Source organism: Bicyclus anynana, chromosome 10 (assembly GCF_947172395.1).
Source record: "Bicyclus anynana chromosome 10, ilBicAnyn1.1, whole genome shotgun sequence".
Lineage (NCBI taxonomy): Eukaryota > Metazoa > Arthropoda > Insecta > Lepidoptera > Nymphalidae > Bicyclus > Bicyclus anynana.
Window position 1 is genome coordinate 13,452,900 of NC_069092.1, and position 25,820 is coordinate 13,478,719.

Sequence of the window (25,820 nt, forward strand, 5' to 3'; positions counted from 1 at the left end):
GTAAATTTTTTTAATTTTTGTAATAACTTTGGGTTATGAAACACTATCTCAAATTGTTTAATAATTTACTGATTTAGCCATTTTAAAGTTAGGGAAGATATAATACACTTCTCTATGAGGCAAACCGCCGCTCGCTCCGAATATAGACTCTACCTGGATTTAAGTTGTGCTCAACAACCAAGCACTATTGATGCAGACGTCCAAGAACAGTATTATCAGAATATATTCATACAGTATCCTGTACAGTAGGTATATTTGAATTATAACATAACTGCTAAATTAATATAAATATGGCGATTGTTGCCTTACGATGACTGGAAAAGTAACAACGTTATGACCTGTGTTTTAAAACTTTTTATTAGAGCGAAAAATGTAAAGTCAACTTTATACTGTAAATATAAACATTTCGCAATAAACTTTCTATTCATCAGATTTTCAAATTTATTACATGCTTATTTAAATAAAAATACAATTTTATGTAAAATTTTACATAGATATCTTTTTATTTAAAATACAATTTTTACGGTTTATGACAAAAAAAAGCATTTAATGCTTCAATAAATAAGTTTAAACCCTATTTAAAAAAGAGGCAAGTACCCTAATTTTTGAGGGGACAAGGTAAACTCAAACATCGAAAATATTTAACATCGATAGATATATTTTGTTTCCTTACACTACACAGTACCAACACATCGCTTAGACTATCCACAGAATATTCGATTACTTGATCAATCTCAATGTCTTGCTATTCCGGCTGAAGAATCGATTCTTCTTAGTATTGTTTTTATTACTTTGATATTAATAACTTGTAGATCCTTACAAATTAAACGTAGGTAACAGAATCACAAATTATTAAGAGAGGTTACTACACATCACAGTATATTCGATTACATGTTCGATGTTTTGTTGATTCTGCTACCTATTTATGCTATTGATTCCTCAATAGCATATATAGGTTAATTAGAACAATAACTTATTAATAATCGACCCTTCAATGAATTTGAATTAATTAGAAGCGTCAGACTCTGATGAAGCTCAAAAAAGCTATAATGCAGAACCGTAAAGTTTAATAAAAAAAAACAGCGATGACGGAAAACGTCTTGTCACTGTCACTTGTAATTGTCAACGTCACTTGTCACAATGACAATGACAATCACTTATGAAATTGATTGGATTGGTTTGGAATGTTCGAATTTTTCAAAATTCAAATAAATAATTTGATTACAGGGTAGATAAAAATTAAAATCTATTTTGTTTTTGTGTGATTGTCTATTTGAATATTTTGATTTTGTGTAATTCAATACAACGTGTTAGAAAAGTAAATAATTGCTAATAATGGCTCAACGAGAGCGTCGCTCTAATGCTGGAAATCGTATGGCAAAGTTGTTAGATGAAGAGGAAGAAGATGATTTCTATAAAACAACTTACGGCGGCTTTCAAGAAGCAGACGAAGATAATGATTATGTGTAAGTAATTTTTGTGGATATTAGCGTATTTGTGTTTATAGTGGACGGTTGTTATTGTTAGAGGCCAAGACTTGTCGCTACAGGCGTTATTGAGAAAAGGATTTTTTTATATAAAATTTCAAAGAAGTACACTGTACCTTGGGACAACAACGTCCATTGACTCTTTGAACTATGTGGCCTGCCCATTGTCACTTCTGCTTTGCGAATCGCTGAGTTATGGCAGTGACTTAGGTTCGCCTGCGGATTTTCTCATTTCTGATTCGATCTCCAAACATAGATCTTTCACTTGATCGCCCGCTGAGTGATTTTGAGCCTTCCAATAATGTACTGGAATAGCGACCCTGCAACTGAAAGCACGGTTGAACCGCCACTAGTTGGACCAAGTACATCAAGCAGGTTGCAAGGAGCCTCTGGATGATGGGGCACGATACCATTGTATTTGGAAGTCCATGCAACAGGCCTATGTCTATTGTCTGTTAAGAGAGTTAACCTCTTGTAATAATTTCATAACACCACATTTATCCAGCATCTTCCTATTACCAGCTTGATGTCAATAATTTTCCTAGTTGGGGGTCGCCCAACACTGCTTTTTCTGGTGAGGGTGGCCATTCCAACAACTTGGGATCCTAATATCCATCAGTTATTTATATGAGTTTTGTGACTTATTGAGCTTAGTTAGTTGTTTAGCTTTATTAGTATTATTAGAAATAGATTTTCTTTCAAAGATTGATTTCAGGCAACAAAGGGAGGCTGATGATGTTGTAGATTCAGATTTTGACATAGACGAGAATGATGAACCCAATTCAGACCCAGAAGATGAAGTCAAAGAGAAAAAGGAGAAAAAATTTGGTGGTAAAGTGTATAAGGTAAAGTATTAGTTGTTTTTTTTAACTCATTCTTATTTACTAGGACATTATTTTGGTTTTTATATTAAAGTAACAGACACTCGCAATTCCATTCATGTGAAATTCTGTCTTCCACAAGTTCCGCAGGAACAATGGATTTTTAAGTTCTCCTTTTTAAGCCTATGTTCTCCTCCAAGGGCTAAACCAAATTTCATCTAAATCAGTTCAGCTGTAGTGTAGCCAGGAAACAATAACAGACATACTGAGAGACTTACTTTCACAATCACATCTATACTATATACTAATTATAAAGCTGAAGAGTTTGTTTGTTTGCTTGAATGCGCTAATCTCGGGAAGTTCTGGTTCAATTTGAAAAATTGTTTCAGTGTTAGAAAACCCATTTAGCGAGGAAGGCTATAGGCTGTATCTTATTCCCATATTCCAACGGCAATAGGAACCACGTGGTGAAATCGCGCGGCGTCAGCTAGCTAATAATATTAGTATGAATTGATTTGTACTTTTGATTTAAAAAGTGAATAATATAGATACCTTGTATTCCAGGACCCTAATAGAAAGAAAAAATCTGAAAAGATAAAGAAAAGTATTACTAAAAAACCTAAAGAACCAAAACCCAAGGAAGAAGATGAGGATAAGACTGAAAAACCTGACAAATCATTTATAGATACATCAATAGGTTGGTTTATTGTATAAAGTCCATTTAGCGCCAGCCCAAAGTAAATTTTAAAATGGAGCGAGATCCAATTATGGTGCCTCTCCTGTTTGTTCCTAATAATATTTACCTATACCAAATTATGAGTGTAAAGTAGGAATGGAACACAAAGATCTCAATCATTCTCTGGGGTGACCAATTGCAAAATCAGGCGCAGTACCGTCTACAGTTGAGTAGGATTATCATTTAGGTGCTCTCTAGGATTTGGCGCCTGGAGCGACTGATCCATTCGCCGTATGGACGGGCCAGCCCTGTGTCCATTGCCTCAACAAATGCCTTGTTAGTCCGCTGGGTAAATTATGGCTTCAGAGATACTGGGTTTGAGTCCTGACTGAATAGTAGACATGAAGAACTCCAATTGTGTGAAATTACTAATGACTTTTTAGGGATATAAAGTAGTCTGTGTATTGTATAAGGTCCAAAATTATCTCTAGACCAAAATCTATCAGATCTGTTTTAGTAGTTGTAAACATGGCAAGGTAATATTGTCACTTGCCTTATTTGTGAATTATTATCTATTAAATAATCTATACTAGTATAGCTAATACTAATAATATAATAATAAAAAGGAAAGATTTGATTGTTTGCATTAAATATATTCACAGGCTCTGAAATTAGACCAATTTGAAAAATTCTTTTACTATTAAAAAGCAACTTCTTCACGGGTAATATTGGCTATATTAAATCCCTGTATTCCTACAGAAACAGGCAGGTGAAACCACTGTGTCTGTGAGTCCTCTATATTTTAATTTGACTTCTCAATATAGTTACACAACATTTCTATATTTTTCTATTAGAAAGAAAATCAATAAGGCAGAGCACAGCTGTAAAATCTGCAGAAACTCTACAGAGAATCAAAATCAGATCAGAATTAAAGAAGAAAAAGCCAAAGAAAGTTCAAGAGAGACCTTTAACACAAGAAGAATTGTTAGAGGAAGCACTTATCACAGAAAAAGAGAATCTCAAGAGTTTAGGTATGTTCATTTCATATTTGTCCTTATGTAAGAGGTTCTATAAACAAATGTTTTGCATAAGGGCCATGTCTAATTAGTGCATTGCTTTGAGATGTCGCAACATATGAACACATTGTATGTCACACCTGCGATGACGCTCAATGTCACAGCCCAGAGGACGACACATACATCCAGTCAGTCTCAACAATGCATACAACAAAATGAGCACGGCCTGTCCATTGAAAAGTCGCCTGCAACAATGCAACATTTTAATGTGGCATGTCATTAAAATAATATGGAAAATTTGATGAACATGGGTGTCTTTCAGTGTCTTGATGTATTTAATACATTAAATATAATATATGATAAATCAGCTCTCTTAGTAGTATAATAGAGGCTATGCTTAGGGGTAGATAGTGATGTGTGTATTGTTCATGTGTTTATTTAGTTAAAACGACGCAGCGTCGATGCTGCGGCGTTGCAACATAACGCAATACACAAATGGAGCATCGCTATTAAGTTGTGAAGAATGAGATTCTGTATGAAGTCAAGTCTTTAACAGTTAAAATTCATACATGACTGTAAGAAGTCATGTATGAATTTTAACTGTTTCATTTAGTTCTCTATTTGAAGAAAAACATTTCGTTTGATTTAGTAAATGTGATTTGAATTTTAATTAGACTGAGTGCCTTACTGCAACTGAAAAGACTCTAGAATTAAAATAAAATTTTTATTTTCAAATTTTACCCAGAATCTGCTGACTGTAATGAAATTTAATTTTTCAGAGAAATTTGAACAGAATGAATTAGAAAAGAAAAAAGTGCGACCAACAAAGAAAACTATTACTGGACCAATAATTAGGTAAATAAAATATGATTTAGATTCAAATAATAAAAAACTATCTGTCTTTGTATTATTTGCGTAGATCTGTTCTTATTAAAAAATGGTATAAAAAGTATCCCATGTGCTGTTTGATAGTATAATCATTGATTTTGTCAAATTTCATACAAATCCGTTCAGCTTCTGTTATCTTTTGTAATTAAAATATTAGTACATAGTACTTATATGGCTTATTGTAATGAGCTCATAGAGGTGTCTTTGCAAAGAATATTTTTATTTTGTTTAGAAAATTCTGTTTATATACAAACTATTCTTCGCTATATAAATTTAATTGTGTGTTTCATCATTAACAACTGATATCTGTCTTACTGTTGAGCACAGAGTCTCCTCTTAGAATGATTCTGGCCCATTGCAGATTGGCAGACTTTACATACGAAAGAATATTCTCAGGTATGCAGGTTTACTTACAATGTTTTTCCTTCAACGTTTCAGATATCATTCATTTGCTGTTCCAATAGTATCAGAGGCAACACCTGAAGACAAGCCTAGTGAAATGTCTACCTCTGACATTAATCTTAGTGATATCATGAAAAGCGAGGATGGTTTGTATAATTTGTATTAATTCTCTAACCTTATTTCTTGTAAGCATTTAAGCTTGTCATAAATGTGCTGCATCTCAGACTAATTGCATAAGGACGATACTTTCTGTCAAAGTGATCATTGATCTAATGCGATTATAAAAACTGTCTCTACAGAATCGCTGACGGCCTCCGTGGCGCAGTGGTATGCTGTATGTATAGTACTAATCTTCCAAATAATCGCTGAAGATTTCATTAAGCCGAAGTTTTTAGTTTTTTCCCCACCACTCAAAGCGAAACAAGTTTATTCTTCGTATCATCTAATGTACCAAATCTAATCGGTCCACATGACGTTTTAGTAACTGCAAATTTAGTATCTCAGGCTTCCCTACTATCACAAAATGTTTAAGTGTAATTATGTGTAACACAAAATTGACACATTTTTAATTGAAATATTGAGTTTTTTTATATATATAAGTTACAAGAATTGTAAATATAAAGTGATTCATAATGTTTCATAGGTTTATTGACGCCAAGCGATTTAATTGAGGAAAATACACCAATAGTGAACCAGAATGAACCAAAGCCTGAACCAGAAGAGCCTCAGCAGGATGCTACAGATAATAAAGACAATATAGACGTAGAGGTGGTCGGGCCTGATGAGGAGATCACTATTGAAGATGTCCCTATGTAAGAGATTTTGTTTTTTTTTATAGTAATTATATTTTGATTGATCGTTAATAGACTACAAGCCCTTGAACAAAAAATACCTGTGAAATTAACTAACGTGAATAACGCTTAGAAGGCTGTTACTATATCAGAAAATAACTCTAAGCACTATGCCGTCAATTCTGTGCGATACAGTGGTGAGTACGCGAGTGAATGGAATTTCTCAGGTACCAATGATGAATTACGACTAATTATTAATGTACGCTTTTGTTATAGAGTTAAAGATGATTAAAAAGAAATGTCGAAAATCCTAGTGCCGTACTAAAATGGTGGTGCCGGAATTCAGAACAAATGTTAATTCGTCGACAACTGCAGAAGCAAAATAGGTCATTTAGTACGGCATTTGTGCAATTCATTTTGTATACATATACAGATACTTTACCCGTAAACGCCGTACAAATTTCCAGTGCAGAAGTCGAAATATAAGGATTGCAAACCTTACTCTTCACTCACGTACTCACCTGGACCGCTCAGAAATGACGGCACAGTGCTCAGAGTTATTTTCTGATATAGTAACAGCCTTCTAAGCGTTATTCATGTTGGTTCATTTCACATGTAATTTTTGTTCGAAGGCTTGTAGTCTATAAGTGGAACCACCTATTCAGATGCAAGGAAAAATTCCTACAAACCGCATCCCTGTGTACATTACTCAAATGTAAAACTTAGTTTTAAAATTATGTATTTTCAACTTTTCCAAACGTCGAAAGAGCTGTCGTCCATTTTGTGTCAAAGTCACTAGAGTAATAAACGTCTAACTAAGGCATGTCCAATTTTTGCTTCTCTCAGTCTTGTTATTATACAGTTTAGTGTTTACGGGTTTACATGACGTCATGATATTGTAATATTTAAAGTAATATCAAAGTTATATTTAAATATTGAAATTTTGCCCGTCGTAACACTTCCGATGTTCCGCGCGGGGCGGGGGGCGTGTAGCGATGAATGAAAAACCCATGTCACTTCCCCGCACGCACGATTTGACACCCGCGCAGTCTTTTCCCCCTGTCGCCCGCATATCATGGAAGTGTTATCAACAAACTTGCCAGACTATTGTTTTGTGTTACAGGAAAGAAGAGAAGGCGCCCAAACCCAAAGTGAACACGCAATACTATGAACGGACATTGCTGTCGTTTGAGAATGATATCAAAAATAAGGCTTTCAACGCTTGCTTTCCGCAGAAGAAACCGAAACGACGACGCGAAATGTTGTGCGCTGTTACTAAGTACGTTGTTTTATGATTATTTATTAATACTTACGGTTATGACCCTGATATAGGGCTAAGCCCCACATAGGAGACTAGCGGACGCCCGCAACTACGTCCGCCGTTAGACCTCCATAATCCGGCCCTCTCGCAAAATCCGTTCTTAGTGGACGTCTACTACTTACGAACTACCTCCCTGCCAAATATCAACTTTGTACGTCAAGCGGTTTTCGAAATATCATGATGAATTTTCCTTTCGCATTTATATATTAAAATGAAATTTTGGTTCAGTTTTAACTGCGCAGTTTTACAGTTTTATATAATCGACATTTTAATCAAAAACATTAGAAAAAAATGTGCAGTTAAAACTTTGCAGTTTTCAGTTTTGCTTACACACACAATTTAACTGAATGTTTCGACTGCACTGTTAAAACTGAACTCCCAAAGGCACCACAGTCCAATAGCCTTAATTTAAGCCTCAATAGATCAAGGGTAAGAGCGGTTGGATTGTAGATGTAAGGCCGGTTTAAAGCATTCCATTTAAAACAAAAAAAAACATTAAAAAATTTTTTTTTCAAAATTTCTTCAATGTACAGAATTGGACCTGCTACAGTTTTATTATAAGTGTAGATATAGATATAGAGAATGCTATTATCTTGCAGGAGACCAGCGCGTTACATAGATCCAATAACCAAACTACCGTACCGAAGCGTCGACGCGTTCAGGATCATCCGCGAAGCGTACTGCCAGCAGTTGGAAGCGCGGGGCGATCGGAACGATCCGGCCCTGGCCGCTTGGTTGAAGGCCCGACGAGCACACGCCGCTTCGTCTTACGTACAGATACATATAAAATAATTCACCTACGTATTGTTATGTGTAATAGTTAATTTTTTTTTACAAACTGTATATTTTGTTTAAATCAATTCACAAAAAAAAATCTACTCAATGATCTGCCTAACGTATTGATAATTAGGTTAAACATACGCTTTTCTATATAATTGTCAATTTGTAGGGTAAGGCTACTATGGACTCATATGGAGATAAATAAATAGACAGATAGATAGGGTCCATCGCATTCATTCATTCATTCATTCAGTCCATAAATAAGAGAACAACTTCGGTGATAAAAAGATACTCCGTAATAGTACATTATGATATAAGTGCGGTAAGTTGAAAATTACAGCCGAGGCGACATTGCAGCTCGTGCCAAAGACGTTTTATAACACTTTTGCGAGTAAACACACTTTGAACACACTTTCTGAAAACGAATTTGCATCTTTGTCTGTTTTCCTTATGATGATGATACTTGATGATGCTTGTCATTTTTGCACAGATAGTAGAAGTGCGCTCACCAGCGTTTGTTTTTTTTTTGAACAAATGCAAAACAGCCAGTTTTACTAATAAAGTAAATTAATATTTTTGTGTTTCTGATACAATAAATGGTAGACATTTATTCTCAAAATTATTAAAATTAAAGAAAAAGTGGCTTTTTATTATATTTTATCTCACTAAGTTAAATTTATTTATAAACACTTGTACGCTTCAAGAGCACTTTTCTGACATAGAAACTCTTTGCCAAGATTTTAAAAAGTACCGTTCGTTTTTAGACGGATGACAAAGGTTTTATATTTCAATACGGCACATGTGCGTAATGAAATACATCACGATGTTGAAATTGGTGAAATAAGCGATACTTTACGAGCAAATGTGTTATATATTAATATATTATAATGCATGCAAGTAAAGAGCCGTGATGGCCCAGTGGATATGACCTCTGCCTCCGATTCCGGAGGGTGTGGGTGCGAATTTGGTCCAGGGAATGCATCTCCAACTTTTCAGTTGTGTGCATTTTAAGAAATTAAATATCACGTGTCTAAAACGGTGAAAAACATCGTGAGGAAACCTGCATTCCAGAGAATTTTCTTAATTCTCTGCGTGTCTGAAGCCAATTCGCATTGGGCCAGGATGGTGGACTATTGGCCTAACCCCTCTCATTCTGAGAGGAGACTAGAGCCCAGCAGTGAGACGAATATGGGTTGATGATGATGAGATTATAATTATAGGCTAAAACAATATTGATTAAGTATTACTGAGTATTAATGGGCAAAAAATATGGTTACTTTGTACTTGATTGCTGTGTAGCTTACAGAAAATAGCATTTGACTTTGTAATGTTTAGCTTGATTTAAGAATAAATTGACATAAATGTAAAACAGACCGCATTATAAAGACTGGTGACTGTAGTTTATAAATAATAATTGCTTGTTAATTGGTGGCTATAATAAAATATACTTTTTAAAATGTTAGTTATTCAAGGTTAAATAAGAAAACCATATATAACAAAATAAGCAATTTTATTATCCAATAAATAGTCCATTCTCTTAAAAAATAGTATAAGAATAATAAGATTCAATATCTGTACACAAATTGTACAATTTCTTAAAAATTAAAGCTTAGTAGAAGCATTATTTAAAATGATATGAATAATGATAATTAACTTAAAACATCATATATAAATAGTATACTCATTCATTCGTAGTTATTGACCTCTTACAATAAAAGGACGCACAATCATGCAGAAAATTTCACTTAAAAATTGGCCAACTTTGCTCTTTGACAGTTTTAGAATTACTGGTAAAGAAAATTATACCTAAAATCCTTTAAATATAGACCAATATTCAATATTCAATACAATCCCAATTTCACAGCAAATTCAACCTTAAGGATTGAGTTTAAGGTTGAATTTGCAAATGCGACTACTTAAATTGAGTGCCAAGAAGTTGTGTTTGGCTCTCATTGAGTGGGGACGTTTTTTAGTCGCCGATTGTGCATCCAATTTTTAATAAGAGAGCGATGTTAGTAGTATTATAAAAGATTTGAGTTTAGTAGACTGTCTCATGAAATCCGTTTAAAATTTAGATAGGGTACAAACAATAGACCAATCTACTTGTATCATAGCCGCAACTAAACGTTTTTCGTGAGATTTATAAAGTCTATATTCGTAAATACTGCTTTTATGATAGAAGATACCTGCTTAATAATTATTATTCAAAGATCAGCAGTAAATGTTGCATTTAATCTTAAGTCTGGCACGCTGTTTCTTCTAGGTATTTTCTTAAGTTCCTTAAAAGTTATTAAGCCTGTAGCATTTACATCTAATCTTGAATGATATTTTGACGGATCTGTTGTGGGTAAATAGGGGTATTCGGATAGGTAATTCTGTGCGTTTTTAATTTTATTATCTTTATCGAAATCATGTAACTGCGATTCCGCCATCTCATAGGAGTTCAATTTATTATCGGCTACATTTTCCATAGATTTGAAAGTTTGAAGTACTGCCTTTTTATGTGGTATGCCTCTTAAACTTCCTTGGCGGCTTAATCTCCCTTCCATGACATCTTCGAATAAATCATCTACATTGAACTTTTCCGATATCTTTACCAACTTTTTCTCCTCTTTCTGTTCTTGCAATTCGTTCCAGGCTTTTGCAATTTCAGATGACGGCATGGAATGTGATTTCTTAATGTTGCTTCTTTTACGTCGATTATTGTTATCTAGAGATTCACTGGAGCTACTGTTTTCAGAAATGGACGGACCCCATTTCTTTAACTTCTTGTCTTCTCTTAGTTCTTCTAGGGATTGAAAAAATTGCTTTGCTTTACAAAAACGATTTTTGTAACCTAGATGACAAATTTCCTTATCCGACGAAGCTTCTTTTTTTTCTTCAATATTTTCTATTATTTCTAACTCTATATCTGAAAGACTTAAATACTTTTCTTCTTTATCTTGTGTAGAAGCAGCATTGCAACTAAAAGAAGTCTTTAATCTTTTTGTGTTGGAATGGTATGTATTATCTTCTGTTGAAGTTTTCTTTGTCGAATCAGAGTTTATAAATTTTGGTGTATTTATTGAAAGCGGTGACTGTTGCATTGAAGTCTCTGTAGTTGAAGTGTTGTTTGTACTTGTAGTCCCTGTAAATTGAAGTTAATTAATTCTTTATTACCCAAATTCTGTAAAATACCGTTAATGACGCATAGATGACTAATTACCTTGTGTCGAGATTGGAACTTGTTTATTTGGAGACCCCATAGATTTTACACCATGCATTGTTTTTATCGGACTTGTTAGGTTACTATTCGAGGTCTTTGATACATCTTCGTAAAGTGATATGAAGTTTTTCACCGATACTTTTGGTAGTTCTTCATAAGATTTATGCTTATCTATTTCTACTTCTATTAACGTATCAGACGCTTTATTAAATATATCCATTTCGGATTTACTCATACATTTTAATTTGTTTGTTGAAGATTGAAATTGCAAATTGTTTTGTTGATTAAAACCTTTTATTGTTTTTTTAACGTAATTATTTCCATTTTCACTATTAGTATGTTTTGAACATAGACTGTCATCGAAACTTTTATTGTTTGCTAATTGCAATAACCTGGCTCTCTTTTCTTTTATGGAAGTAGGACTTTCCTGTGTATGTATTCTAGAGTTCTTACTGCAACTAATGTTTTCACTATAACTTTCGTTACTATTTTCTGCTAATTCATTCGAATTTATATTATTTAAAGACGTAAGCTTTGAAATATTATGCATTGATTTACTTTTTCTTCGTGAACTCTGTAATTCTTCGCTTTGTGACATTGTATGAAACAAGGAAATTCTACTGGATACTAAGCCATTTTCATGACTTACTTCTGTATCTTTTCCTGGTAAGTTTTCATCTTCAGGTGAAACTAAAAATGTCTCGATTTTATTTAAAATGTGTTTTCTTGACGTGCCAAAAAATCTTTTAGGACTTGTTTCAAATGCTTGAAAGACTTTCTCGGATACTTCTTGCTTCAATTCCACAGTCGAATTTTCTCTGTTTTTTGTATCATGAATGATATCATCGGTCCCAAATTGATTACTGTCCTGTATTGCCTCGCTTAATCTGTCTATCGTTGCATCACATTTTATGTTCTTTAGATTGTTTTCAAAACTCGAGCTATATTTACTTGCTTCGACTGTCTTACCTTCGAAGCTACCATCGCTTTTCAAATTTTCGACTTTGTCATATGTTTTCTCAAAATCAGAACTTTCGGTATTCGATTTTGTATAAGTTTCATAGTTTTCTGACTTCAAAAGCTGTTGAACAATTCTTTTCCCCTTTCTTTTACTAATAGAATCATTTCGCTTTGAATGTTTCGTTGATAACCTTCTTTTACTTTGAAATAATCTAATTTCTTCTGATTTTGCTTCTATTTGTCTTATTTTATCATCCCAATATTTTTTCTTTTCTAAAACTATGTTCGAATATATTTGATCGCCAAATTGTGTTTCGTCATTATTATTTTGTTCTTTGTAATGTTCGTTGGTTTTGACATGAAGGCTTGGACTTACTGAAAATGATTCAGTGGTAATAACCTGAACCTCAGAAATCTTTCCTTCAATCTTTTTTGCGTGTCTTTTCACATCTGTTATTACGTCAGATGCCGAATTGACACAAATGTCGTTTCCTTTTAGGGTATAATCTATCCCTAAATTTTGTAGTTTACTGTCCTCTGTTGTGGTTACAGAAATATTTTCAGAGTTTGTGTAATGTTTGTCATATATATCGTTCAATTCGTAAAACCTATCTGCCACTGAATCACTATCAGTATTACGTCCATAGATTTCTTCCTTCATATCAGAAATTATATTTCTTTCGTTTTCCTCAATTATCGGAGTGAATTCCGGGCGCTTGATATCATGTTTGTGTGATCTATAATTTTCATCTGTAAAACTAATATCTTTAAATTCACTATCACTTTGCCAAATTTCTCGTTCGGCTGGGCCCATATTCGACAATTCTTCTGATAATGGAGACTTTCGTTTAATAAATGATTCGTTAAATATTTCATTGACGTTGTTTTCTGTTAAACAATTATTTTCGTCTATACTGACGTAAGCTGAATCCCATGTATCTTTTTTCGGAGACATTTCTCGACTTGTTTGAGATTGGCTAGTCGTCGTGGGCGTAGGACTACTGCGGGATATTATTATAATATCTTGTGTTAAATTTGAATCTAAACTGCTAAAATTGTCATCTATGTGATCTTTAATATCTGTAGAATTATCTTTTCTTGAAGAACTTATTGTAGAATGATTGCCTGTTATTTTATTATTCGTTGTACTTTTCTTTTCTGTATTGGATATTCTGTCGGTATTTGTTTTTGTAGATGGAATAAAATTGACAGGAGGTAGAGAAACTGGTGCTCCAATGATAAAGTCTGGCTTTTCCTGATACAAACCACTTTCTACTTCGCGTTTGATGAAAGGATTTGTAAAACTGTTATATGTACTCTCATCAGTTGAGAATGCTTGATCCGGGTCAATGTATACGGAATCATCTCGATTTGTTACTTCTCCCGAAATAATTTTATAAACTGGTGTTTTTGGTCTTTCTATTTCATTAATATTAATAAACGGATTGATATTTTGAAACTCATTATTGGTATATAACTGCGTTGTTTCTTCGTTTTGTGAATTGTGAGTCTCAAATTCTTTCGGTATCAAAGACCTTGAACTTTTGTGTACTGTATAATTTTGGTCATATATATCATTAACAAATGGATTATTTGACGATTGTACTGTATCTACGGACAATGTATCGTCTTCAAAATGATCTACTTTTAGTACGTTGTAATTATCTAATGTATCTGTATGATAGTTCAAGTTCGGAGTGTTGTTTAATTCTTTTTCAGTGAAAAGTGAGACTGTGATATTCTCTGGAACTATGATTCTATTTCTGTCCTTTAGCAGAGTGTGACTCTTGAATTGTTCGTCATACGTGGTTGAATTTAAAATATCAGGGATATCTCTTTTTTTCATTGTGTCCTTATTGTATCTGTTTTTATTTTGGTGGTTTTGAAAAGTTTTACAAACACGACATAAAGTTAAAACTTTTTTAGCTATATGATAGAACTTATTGGACTTAGAAATACATTTGTCTTCTTTTTGTCTCTGCTTTAATTCGTCAACATTTTTGTTTGGAATTTGTATCTTTTCAGTCTGCATCAAATATCGCGCTTCTTCGTCACTTATTTTCTCAAAAGTTCCATTTTCATTTAGCAACATCTTTTCCGTCACAAAATCTACGATCCTTAATACGACTTTTCTGTCTGTTTTGACATCTACAATATCAATTTCTTCTCCATCTTCTAAACAAAAATTATCTGCTTCTAAATTACCAAGAACGTTGTTTGAGGCTGTTACCTTAAACGGCGAACCAACGACGTTTTGCCCCCTACTTGTTATAGATATTTCATATTTTCCTTCTAAGCTCGCAACATAACCGACTCTCGCCTGATCTTGTTTCAGTTCGATATCAATTTCTATGTCATACTTAGTTTTTGGTATGTAAAAAGTTTTGTTCATATCATGACTTCCATACGATCGGAGATAAGTTGTTCCTTGTGTAATTGGAAGAATATTTTCAGTATAACATGTTGATTGTAGTCCGAGTAGATTTTGTCGTATCATCTGAGCTTTACCGAGTACAGGTGGCAGTACTGCTATCCCATAAGTATCTTTTGGTCCGTGTATTAAAATGTTGATTTCTCCAGGGTCCAAAGTTTGTTGGGCCGTGGGGTATATTTTGAAATGCACTTTGTGATTGGGTTGTGCTGCTACAAGTCCCGACCCTCTAGCTATGTAGTCAAGAGTAAACTGTGACACTTCTTTGATTTCTTTTTGGACTGGTGAATTCGTGGATTTAGGTGTTGTTGGTGTCAATTTTAACAGAGATAAGCGGATGTTCTCTAAGTAATTTATCAGCCTCCATTCTTGGTGTCTACTTAAAGAATCATTTGATTCAAGCTCTTGACGGGTAAATACCTGAAATTAAAAAGGTAGAGTTTACATAATCTGAAATTGAATAAAACACTATTTATAAGTTCAAAATGGAGGCTGAACGATTCTAGATAGAAATTGAAAACAAATAGCTCCACGTTAAAGTAACTAGACTCAAAATCGAGAGGTCATGAGTTTCATTAACTTAACCCAGTCTTAACACAGTTTTTCCAACTAATCGGAGGCGAATGGGTATTTCCTACTAATATTATAAACGCGAAAGTTTGTATGGATGTTTGTTTGTTACTCTTTAACGCCTGGACCGATTTAACTGAAATTTAAAACAAAGATAGGTAATACGCTGAATTAAAACATAGGCTCCTTTTTATCCAGGAAAAATCCATGGTTCCCGCGGACTAAGTCGCGAGCATCCGCTAGTGGGTCATATTTAGGAAATATTGTTAAGGAGAATGTATAGCATAATAGGCTTCTGATTTTGCTGGTATTCCCATAGGAACCGGATCTATGCTGGTTAATCTTTGGGGGATAGCTATAAACCATATAACTAGAATGTTGTTTAATGTACAACGTACATTTTGTAGTGATTGAGAAAGCAGTTTATTGTAAACCGCAACAACAGAGGAAAAGTTGTGGTTAAACACAAGCTTGATGAAACTAATAAATTACAAATATAAAATTACAATTATAAAAAACAGTAGTAAAATTATTCTTATCTCTTCTCTCTATACAGTATGTATGTATGTTGTTGTCTTGTTGTGTGACTACTGTTCGCGGTAGCTGAGTATTAAACCGCTTCAAAAATTATGTAACAAACAAAAACTAACCTTCAAAGAACATATAACTTACTTCTTAAACTTATTTTATTAGAACTTTCATTATTTGAATGTTTGAATGTTTGCAGCCATCATGTTGGTTACAAACATTCAAATAATAATGTTGGTTGGTTCAAATAGGGTCGGCGGGCTTAGGGTACTGTTTGACTCTATCGATCACTTTCAGATGTTAATGATAATGACCTGGACACTGAACTGTAACTACTAACTTCCCACCTCCAGGTTGTGTGGCTTTGGATATAAAGTAAAAATTTAGTTTTAAAAAAAAACTAAAGTAGTATTGAAAAAAGTAAAGTAAAGTATTGAACTTTTAGTACCAAATGTTATAGAATTAGATAAGTCTATAATGATCTATGGAGAAATACTGGAAATGGAGAATTCCACAGTTTTCCTGGGAGTGACCACCACTGAATTGTAAACTTCAGTCGGGTGCTCATATAGAAAAACAGTCAACTTAGCTCCCGTCCGTTTCCGTGCGTCCAGCACTGTGCACACTATCCAGCCGTGGCGGCACACCACTAGATGTATTGACTTGTATTTCAGTCTTACCGGTTCAACACCAAGGTAGTTGTCGGCGATGGACTGCGCGTGCTTCAGCGACAGTCTCGTTGGTGGATGCCCCGCGCAGGCGCCAGGCAGTGCCGCGTCCAGCACCCCACACACTATCCAGCCGTGGCGCCATACCACTTCCAGCTTGTCCACTCGCACCGGACCTGCCTCTCCCAGCCATTGTAGTACTGTTTGCTTCTGTTCTTCGTTTGAAAATATCACTGAAACCAAACCAAACTTATGATTAGACCGAGAAATTTTGCCTCAATAACTCCACGGTTAAGGCTGACGCAAAATCAAAAGAAATTGAGCCTCAATACCTTTAAGGTTAAGCTTGTCTCAAGACAGAGTTTCTAATTATTTTTCTATCTGTCTTATCTGTTTGACCGAGCTAATCTCTGTAACGGCTAAAGTGATCTTAATGTGCCTTACACTGGAAAGATGTACCACCTATTTGATGGAGGTTATTGAGCAACAAGACTTAAGTAAAGATATGAAGCTATTGGATATGATATATCTGCCTCCATAATCGGAGGCAGAGATCATATCAACTTTTCAGCTGTGTGCATTTTAAGAAATTGAATATCACGTGACTCAAACGGTGAAGGAAAGACATCGTGAGGAAACCTGCATTCCAGAGAATTTACTTAATTCTCTGCGTGTGTGAAGTCTGTCAATCCGCATTGGGCCAGCGTGGTGGACTATTGGCCTAACCTCTCATTTTGAGAGGAGACTCGAGCTCAGCAATGAGCCGAATATGGGTTGATAATGATGATGAAGCTATTTATAGTTTTAAGTAAAGTGTGACTAATTCTACTGACTTTCAGTTTGGTATCTAACTATGCATTTATCTTGTATCATCTAGTTTCATTGAAATATGCGTAGCGGATGTATCAGATTACAAATAAAAGTCATTGTATGTTTCGTCACGCTGTAAGACAAAGTTATTCATGCGGGACACAAAAATTCGGAAGTAACTCTTATTACTCACACCTCTACCTTCCTAGGTATTTACATTGAACTGCCTGCCTGACATGCTTCTTTTTGAATTTTTATTCTTTACAAGTTAGCTCTTGACCACAATCCCACCTAATGGAAAGTGATGATGCTACCTAAGATGAAGCGGACTAACTTGTTAGGAGGTGGATGAAAATCCACACCCCTTTCGGTTTCTACACGACATCGTATCGGAACGCTAAATCGCTTGGGTGGTACGTCGGTAAGTATAGGGTGGTAACTAGCCACGACTCACGCCTCCCACCAGCTAGACCTGGACCAATTAAGAAAACCTCAATCAGCCCAGGCGGGGATCGAACCCAGTACCTCCGTATTGTAAATCCACCGCGCATACCACTGCGCCACGGAGGCCGTCAAAGACAAGGAGGCTTCATTTTATGAAGGTTTTTTGTCAGACCATGCTCTACTGATACTATAGTATAGGTAAGTAGATATTGTACCATAGGTAAGCCGTAAGTAGGTACGGTAGCCAATTAGGTATGGTGTTTGGATCGTGGTGCTGGTGTGACTGTGTAAGGTAGCAGGATTCAAGCCTCAATTGTCCAAATTGTAATGTACCTATCTATATCATCCAAATATTTACTTCGGACGCCCGCGATTTCGTACGTTTGAAATTCAGTTATTCTCGGAAATTCCGCATGGATTTTTGTGGGATAAAAAAGCTTTTCAATCACCCCCTCTAACTTCCAGTGAAAGTTCTATTAAATTCGTTACATACAAATCATATATCATAATCAAATAGGTACCTATATATACCTACAACTTTTTCATCTTTATAATATTAGTGAAGATGTAGGTAGGTAATATCTGAGATAAAATCGGTCGTTCTTCATGAGTGTCGAGATTTTTAATAATTTTTATTATAATTTAAAAAACAATACAGAATAGGTACCTACTCAATAAATTACTCTAATAAATTACTTTAATAAATTTAAAATAATGTAGGATGCTGGCGGCTCGAGACCGTTGTGCTTGAAGATCCATGCAAGAGGCCTATTAATATCCAGCATTGTACGTTTATCGGCTGATGATGATGATGATGAAATCTATATCTATCTATTATAATAAATCTGTAAAGAGGTCAATTCTGTAGATACATAAAATATATTTCCAAAATAACTATCAGGGGGTGATTAGTGATCGATACTGATCCCAAAAATGCAATCAGTAAAATTTTTGTCTGTCTGTCTGTGTGTTCGTTATATAAACAAAAACTATTCGACGGATTTTAACGAAACTTGGTACAAATATTCTTCATACTCCTGGGCAGATTATAGTATACTTTCATCATGCTACGTTCAATAGGAGCAGAGCAGTGAAGGGAATTGTTGGGAAAATGTGAGAAGTTACTCCATTTTTACAGCGACTGTAAGGGCTGGATTAAAGAGGTCTAAAGGCGAACGAAGTCGCGGGCGTCCGCTAGTTTAAAATATAATGCAGAATACTTACAAGATCTAACAGCCGAGTCGATGTATTTCAGCAGTTTAAACAGGAAGCTTTGCTGTCCCCAGAACAGGGTGAGTATAGTAGCGGGCGCGATGTAACGCAGTGTTGTGAGAAGCACGTCTACAACCGACGACCACATGCCTCGCTCAGGCTCGAACTCTGGGTACTCGGGGATGGGGAATAACCCTGGAAAGAAAAAAAACAATTATTCATCACCTAACTGATGTCCACCATGTCCGCGGCTTTGTTCGCGAGATAATCTGTGTCAACTTTAATTGTTCTACTAGAGTTCGAGAGCATTTTTTTAGAAATTGGGTTGTTATATAGGTTTTTAAGGCTGAGGAAAAACCTTGAAAATGGGAGGATTATTCCATTAACTAGTGGACGCTGGCAAATTCGTCTGCGAGAAAATCTGTCTAATGTTTGATTGTAGGGAAGTACCTACTTACTAATAATTCTTTTTGAAGGTAAAGTCACAAAGTGCGATTATGAGAAGCTACCCTTAAAAAATAGATGTAGGTATGACATCGTGGACTTTTTCAGTTTTACAAAAAAGGAATATCCCACCATGTTTGTTTTGTTTTATTTCTAAGGAAAACTTTTGGCGGCTTGACTTTTTCTTCATTTTTTTTAATCGCACGGTACAGTGGTACCTATTCTAGTTAAAAGCCTTGTGCATACCACTCGTTACAAATACATAAATACTAACCCACACTTCTCGCATGGGTTCCCCAAATATTTTCCATGTATTGTCTGGACAATTCTTCAATGATATCAGACATTTTTCCGTTAGGTAGGTAGAGGCACTTATTAGATACCTACTTAATGATAATTATAATGTCGAAATTTCCATATTAGCCCTGAACTAGAGGATTATAGTATTAACTGTTTATACAGATAAATAGATAATCTCCTTTATCTATATTCGGTGTTATAGTGGCAGACGAAGTATGTGTGAGTTTTTCAACATTTTGTTATTTTTATTGTTACGTTACCTACTAATTAATAAATTACATCCAACGATGATTCATTGATATTTAGCCTTCACATTTGTATATTTTTTAAAAGAATATTTGCCATATCTTTTTTTTTAATATTACCAATATTCTCATTGCCCTACAACTAGTCGGGAAAGACTGTATTAGGAGTGGGTACGACAATAGACCAACGGGGCGGGGATCGAACCACCATCAGTCGGTGATGAGTCCGACCGCTCTTACCGTTTGCTATTGAGGCTCATTGAATGTCATTTAGTTAATTGTTTTAAAAGGTAATTTATAGCAACTGTTGATAACCTCTGTACCTAAAAGGGATTCGAAAATATTATGTTTGTTTACTTAAGTTAGGCACCTGGCCTAACTTACCCATAACCCCTTGTTTAGGCATGGTCACTAAGACCGACTTGTTATTTCTAAAGAAAATAATATCATCCTACACTTAACGGCCTTTTCACTTCAGGGTCAGTTCCCTGTAATAGGAGAGAGGATTTGGAGTCATGATCTATCATGCTGCTAATATTTTAAAGCCCGACCTAAGAGTCGAACTCACGACCTCTACGTCGGCTATGCTAAAAACTTCTTGAATAAACAACTAAATATTTCATACCTCATGATTCAAACCAAAGACCCAAGATCTATAAGTACATCGGCTAACCACTGAACCATCAAGACAGTAAAAAAAACCAAAGAATAATACTTTAAAATTCCAAATAAAATAAGATACAAGAAAAAGAGAAAGTTCTCTCAACTCACTGATAACCGTGTCACCTTATCTGATGACAACCGATATGTCCAAAACAACTGTAATCCAACTCTTAAAAAAATACACTAGATTAAAAAAAAAACGTACGAGAAAAATTCTATTCGAGTATACGTGACGTCCGAGTGAGATCCTACACAGTGTCCAATTTCATTAACCACAAAGTAAACATAAACTAATCTTATCTACCGGCTTCGAGTGTATGAATGCAACGATGTATTAAAGATATCATAAAACATTTTAAATTAAACTTTATTTCGTACACGGAACGTTCAATTTCGAATGATGAATAATGATGCACGTTCACCATTTTGTCGCTAGTCTATACTTAATAATACGTATTATGTAGATGAAAAGATAACTATATTAATGAGTCATAAAATTAATCCGAGATGTCTCTAATAAATATGAAGAAATAAAGGTAGTGTCAAATATTCAAGCCATATTTCATGTTTTCGTGTCAAATAGATTTTGAGTTATTAAGTAGACAAAAGTGGCCTCAAATGGTCCCTGTAAATTGATTTGTCGCTTTGTTGTCAGCCGTCCTCTTTCCTTTGGCTGACTCTCTTTTGCGCGTCTCAAAATTCGGAAAAGTTGATACTTCACGAATTTTGTTACTTTCTTCCCGATTGTCTAATTGTCGTATATAAGCTCCAGAGTGGGACCACAGTGACGTCACTGAAGGGTTTAGGCGAGCGCGGGACCTCTTTAGGGGATGAGCTTTGGATCGCTTGGGCCTTACGTTATTTACTATCGCTCCTTTGCGAGGAGGCGTACGTCTTTACCGATATAGTGGTAACTAGCCACGGCTGATACCTTTTTTTTTTTTTTATTCTTTACAAGTTAGCCCTTGACTACAATCTCACCTGATGGTAAGTGATGATGCAGTCTAAGATGGAAGCGGGCTAACTTGTTAGGAGGAGGATGAAAATCCACACCCCTTTCGGTTTCTACTAGACTTGAACCAATTTATAAAGTATCAAATCGAAAACTGACCTAGAGCTGTCAATTGACCCTAGGACATCTATTTGAAAACCGACCGACTTACTGTACCAATCAAAACCCTTCAGACCGGAACGAAACACGACAGTAGAAATACTTAATCATTGCTGTAGTTTTTCCCCGGAAAAACTCAGTCACTTATGATAATTATGTACTAGGTACTAGGTAATACTAATATTTTATAGAGGTAGGTACAGTTTGTGAGGTTGTAAAGTTGGGTAGGTAATCTCTGGATCTACTGAACGGATTTTGGAAACTCTTATACCAATGGAAACCACATTATTTGTGAGTGTCATAAGATATATTTTATCTCCGTATTCCCATAGGAACGGGAACTACGCTGGTGGAAACGCGGCGTGTCTACTAATTAGTAATTTATGAACTTGTTATTTTAGCTAAGCAATAGGTATTTTAATAAACAATGGCATACGAACTCAGACCAATTATAGAAGGACCTGAATCACACTCATAGTCACGAACAAAATTGTCTGTCAGTTTCTGAAGAAAACGAGCTTAGATTTGGTATATATTTTATACTAAAGTAGGTACGGTTTTTGCCCATTTTTTACACAACTCAATTGCACAAAAAGGTATTTTTACGGAGCTCTTTAATCGACGAACACGATTACAACTATTTAACAACGATTCTATAGAGACAGTTTTTATAATCGCATTAGATCGTTGACTTTGACAGAAAAGTAATGTCTAGCGAGGCAGGTCCTATACAATAATTGGTCTGAGCATACGAATGACTATAGATAAGTAAATAGGGATAATACATGGCCGCGGTTTCCTTTGTCAGTTCTACCTGAGTGAAATGGTTCTACACTCCTTTATGTACAAATTGTTGAAATCAATCAGTTAGGTATGGCCCGTGTGTTTGCTGATGTAGATTATCTGTGATGATTGATGGATGTACGATAAAGAACTTAACAATATATCGAGTACTTTGATGGTAAATAAAGGTGGGTATCTGTAATATAGTGATGTCAAAAGAGTAATTTTTTTATAGTTAATATCTTGTAATTTTTATTTTGTTTATAAAAATTGCACATTAACGTTTAATTTTAATTGCGGGAATAAAAATAAAATAAAATATTGGTAATGAAGAAAACTCAAAAACGCATAAAAGATTTAACCATAACATGTTAGAGAATTAGATTACCTAATTATCGTACACAAATTACACAAAGTTTGAAAAATTATACCTGTACGGTTAGATAAAAAGAGAAGATATAATATTATGACTGTGGTAGATACCTAAGTGTATGTAATATACCTATATATACCTACCTACCATTAGGCATACCCTATTCTGTTTTTTGTTGCCTTTACACATCTAATATTTTGCATAGACACGGAAATAAAATGAACTTTCATCCCTGATAATTGAAATAACAGGGGATAATAGGTACGTTCGGCTTCCGCCGAATTGCAAGAACCAGCTCATGACTAAGGGTATGGGTTCAAAATTAGTCGGATTTCAACCGTGATTCATTAATAATAAATTAATTATGTGTAACATTCACGATAGTTTAATCTATACTTATAATAAATCTGTAGAGAGGTCAATTCTGTACATAAAATATATTTCCAAAATAACTATCAGGGGGTGATTAGTGATCGATACTGATGCCAAAAATGCAATCAGTAAAATTTTTGTCTGTCTGTCTGTCTGTCTGTCTGTCTGTCTGTCTGTCTGTCTGTCTGTATGTTCTTTATAGAAACAAAAACTACTAGACGGATTTTAACGAAACTTGGTACAATTATTCAACATACTCCTGGGCAGGTTATAGTATACTTTTCATTACGCTACAATCAATAGGAGCAGAGCAGTGAAGAGAAATGTTGAGAAAACGGGAGAAGTTACTCAATTTTTTAAGCTTCCGTCGCGTGTACAGCCTTAATGGTTAAAGTTACATAGAAATCATGTATGACGGAAATGTTCTCCTTAAAATTATCTATAAAAACACAACAGCACATATATATCTATCTTTTACGGTTGACTCACAATAACACGTGTAACTCCCGATAGCTTAGCAGTTCGGAGCTTTCTAATTATATTTGTCAACTCTTATGTTTATAACACTCATTACTCATCCCTAATAAGAAAGTTAACATTATTACCTATTCAATAAAAAAAGAATCATAAAAATCGGTAAAGAAACACCAAAGTTATACATGAAATACGCTAAGCCATCGCGCGTGAATACTAATTCATGCTTTAAGGATTATTTTTGTGTGACGGTTGCCGCGCTCGACGCGACTCGCGGTGGGAGGAATAAATAAAGAAGTGCAGCCTTAATGAGTAGGGTAGGGGTAGGGCAGGGGTAGGGTAGTGGTAGGGTAGGGGTAGGGTTGCTATAGGGTAGGGTAGAGGTAGGTTAGGGTAGGGTAGGATAGGGGTAGTTGAAAGTTTACAACGTCTTTCACGCGGACGAAGTCGCGGGCGTCCGCTAGTTCTATAATAAAACAGGGGAGAATTTGGATTTTACAAGCGTCTGGACCAAGTTAAAGAATTCAAATAACACCTAGGTAGCAGTGGCGAAGGATGGAATTTAGGTAAGCCGTTCCAAAGAAAAGGAAATCCATATAACGTGATACAAACTCCGGTTTCTCATGTATCTAGATACAGTACAAGTACTTTTAAAGTTAACCCGGCGGGAATCGGCTTGCATGAACTCTTTGCCGCTGCTAGGCAGTTAGGTACCTAACTAAGTGTTTTCCACAAGTAAAGAAATAAATTTTAATCGCCTTATTACAGCAATTAAACGACAATAAACATATTGATTGCAATTTGCAACAAATCTGATAAGATTATAAAATGTGATTTAATAGTATCTACGTAGCAGCGGCGAAGAGTCCAAGCAAACCAATTCCCGCCGGGTTACCTATGAAAAATTCATACATATTCATTATTGTAATGAATATAAATATGTATGGATATATTATGAGAAACGCGGATATCACGTAGTATAAATTTCCTTTTCTTTGCGACGGCTTACCTTCATCTAAATTACATCATTCGCCACTGCTACCTAGTATATTACAATTATGGGTGTGTGTATTTTTAAAATAAACGAACAAAGTCAAAGTTAAAGTCAAAATCAGATATTTTAAATTAGACTTGATTTACAAGCACTTTTTAACCGACTTCAAAAAGGAGGAGGTTCTCAATTCGGTCGGTATTTTTTTTTATGTATGTACACCGATTACTCAAAGACGCCTGGACCAAATTCTTTTTTTGTTTGAAACGGTATATTCCCCATTTGGTCCCATTGCCATCATGTCAAGATCTGATGATGGAATCCTGGAGAAATTGAGGGGAACTTTCGAAAATTATATGGGTGTCTAGTATGTTCGTATACTTTTCCATTTACTACTCTTAAGCACTACAATTTTATGAAGGTTTAAAATCGATCTGATGATGGAGCCATAAAACAGACGAGGGAACTCCTCGGCGATTTACAGCAGTTACCTTAGCTTGATTGATTTGTATTAATGAGAACTTTCCACATAGATAGGTTGTGACTGTCATTTAGTGGGTTGGTGAGGAAGACCAAGGACAATTAAGAGAACTCCTTAACAGTTTACAGTAACTACCTTGTGTTTGGCCTTGATTAATATGTATTGCTGAGAACTTTCTACCTAGATAAGTTGTATCTGTTATTAGGGGTCTGATGATGAAGACCAAGGTCAATTAAGGGAACTCCTTAACGGTTTACGGTAGCTACCTTGTGCTTGGGCTTGATTAATTTGTATTGCTGAGAATTTTGTACCAAGATGGGTTGTGACTGTCATTAGGGGTCTGATGTATTCGTTTGAGATGAAATTTTACACTAAAAATGGAAAAATAATAAAAATTTTAATAAAAAAAATACAACCGACTTCAAAACCTAAAAACGTACCCACTAAACTAAAAAGTAAAAGGCGGTGCTTTGCCGGTGTTGTCTTAATTTAAGCCATTTCTGACAGGACCACACGAAACGACACTGTCTGCAAAATCTAAATCTATAAGATATTCTCACATGGCTTGAATTA

At 35.0% G+C, this 25,820-nt stretch overlaps 2 protein-coding genes across 2 annotated transcripts; one reads left to right on the forward strand and one right to left on the reverse strand.

Moving 5' to 3' along the window:
• Nucleotides 1-1,155: 1,155 nt before the first annotated feature.
• LOC112050135 (vacuolar protein sorting-associated protein 72 homolog) lies at nt 1,156-8,825 on the forward strand. The gene is made up of 9 exons (XM_024088305.2): nt 1,156-1,466; nt 2,203-2,332; nt 2,873-3,005; nt 3,839-4,015; nt 4,780-4,855; nt 5,327-5,436; nt 5,934-6,102; nt 7,205-7,360; nt 8,002-8,825. Exons 1-9 carry the CDS (start codon nt 1,336-1,338, stop codon nt 8,192-8,194), a joined length of 1,275 nt encoding a protein of 424 aa, XP_023944073.2. The 5' UTR covers nt 1,156-1,335; the 3' UTR covers nt 8,195-8,825.
• An 848-nt stretch (nt 8,826-9,673) lies between these two features.
• Nucleotides 9,674-20,405, reverse strand: LOC112050132 (uncharacterized). The gene is made up of 5 exons (XM_052884017.1): nt 20,384-20,405; nt 19,023-19,205; nt 16,557-16,777; nt 11,388-15,198; nt 9,674-11,309 (listed from the first exon to the last, which is right to left on the reverse strand). The coding sequence occupies exons 1-5, from the start codon at nt 20,403-20,405 to the stop codon at nt 10,387-10,389; spliced, it is 5,160 nt and encodes a 1,719-aa protein (XP_052739977.1). The 3' UTR covers nt 9,674-10,386.
• Between the last annotated feature and the right edge of the window lie 5,415 nt (nt 20,406-25,820).

What these genes read in the sequence shown, in the direction of transcription:
- LOC112050132 (XM_052884017.1), bottom strand. Translation starts at nt 20,405, where the DNA reads ATGCCTAAACAAGGGGTTATGG. An exon ending in CGACTCGGCTGTTAGATCTT is followed by an intron (nt 16,778 to 19,022) that starts GTAAGTATTCTG and finishes GTTTGGTTTCAG; the next exon opens with TGATATTTTCAAACGAAGAA. An exon ending in ACTACCTTGGTGTTGAACCG is followed by an intron (nt 15,199 to 16,556) that starts GTAAGACTGAAA and finishes TTTTAATTTCAG; the next exon opens with GTATTTACCCGTCAAGAGCT.
- LOC112050135 (XM_024088305.2), top strand. Translation starts at nt 1,336, where the DNA reads ATGGCTCAACGAGAGCGTCGCTCTAATGCTGGAAATCGTATGGCAAAG. An exon ending in ATTTATAGATACATCAATAG is followed by an intron (nt 3,006 to 3,838) that starts GTTGGTTTATTG and finishes TTTTTCTATTAG; the next exon opens with AAAGAAAATCAATAAGGCAG. An exon ending in ATTACTGGACCAATAATTAG is followed by an intron (nt 4,856 to 5,326) that starts GTAAATAAAATA and finishes TCAACGTTTCAG; the next exon opens with ATATCATTCATTTGCTGTTC.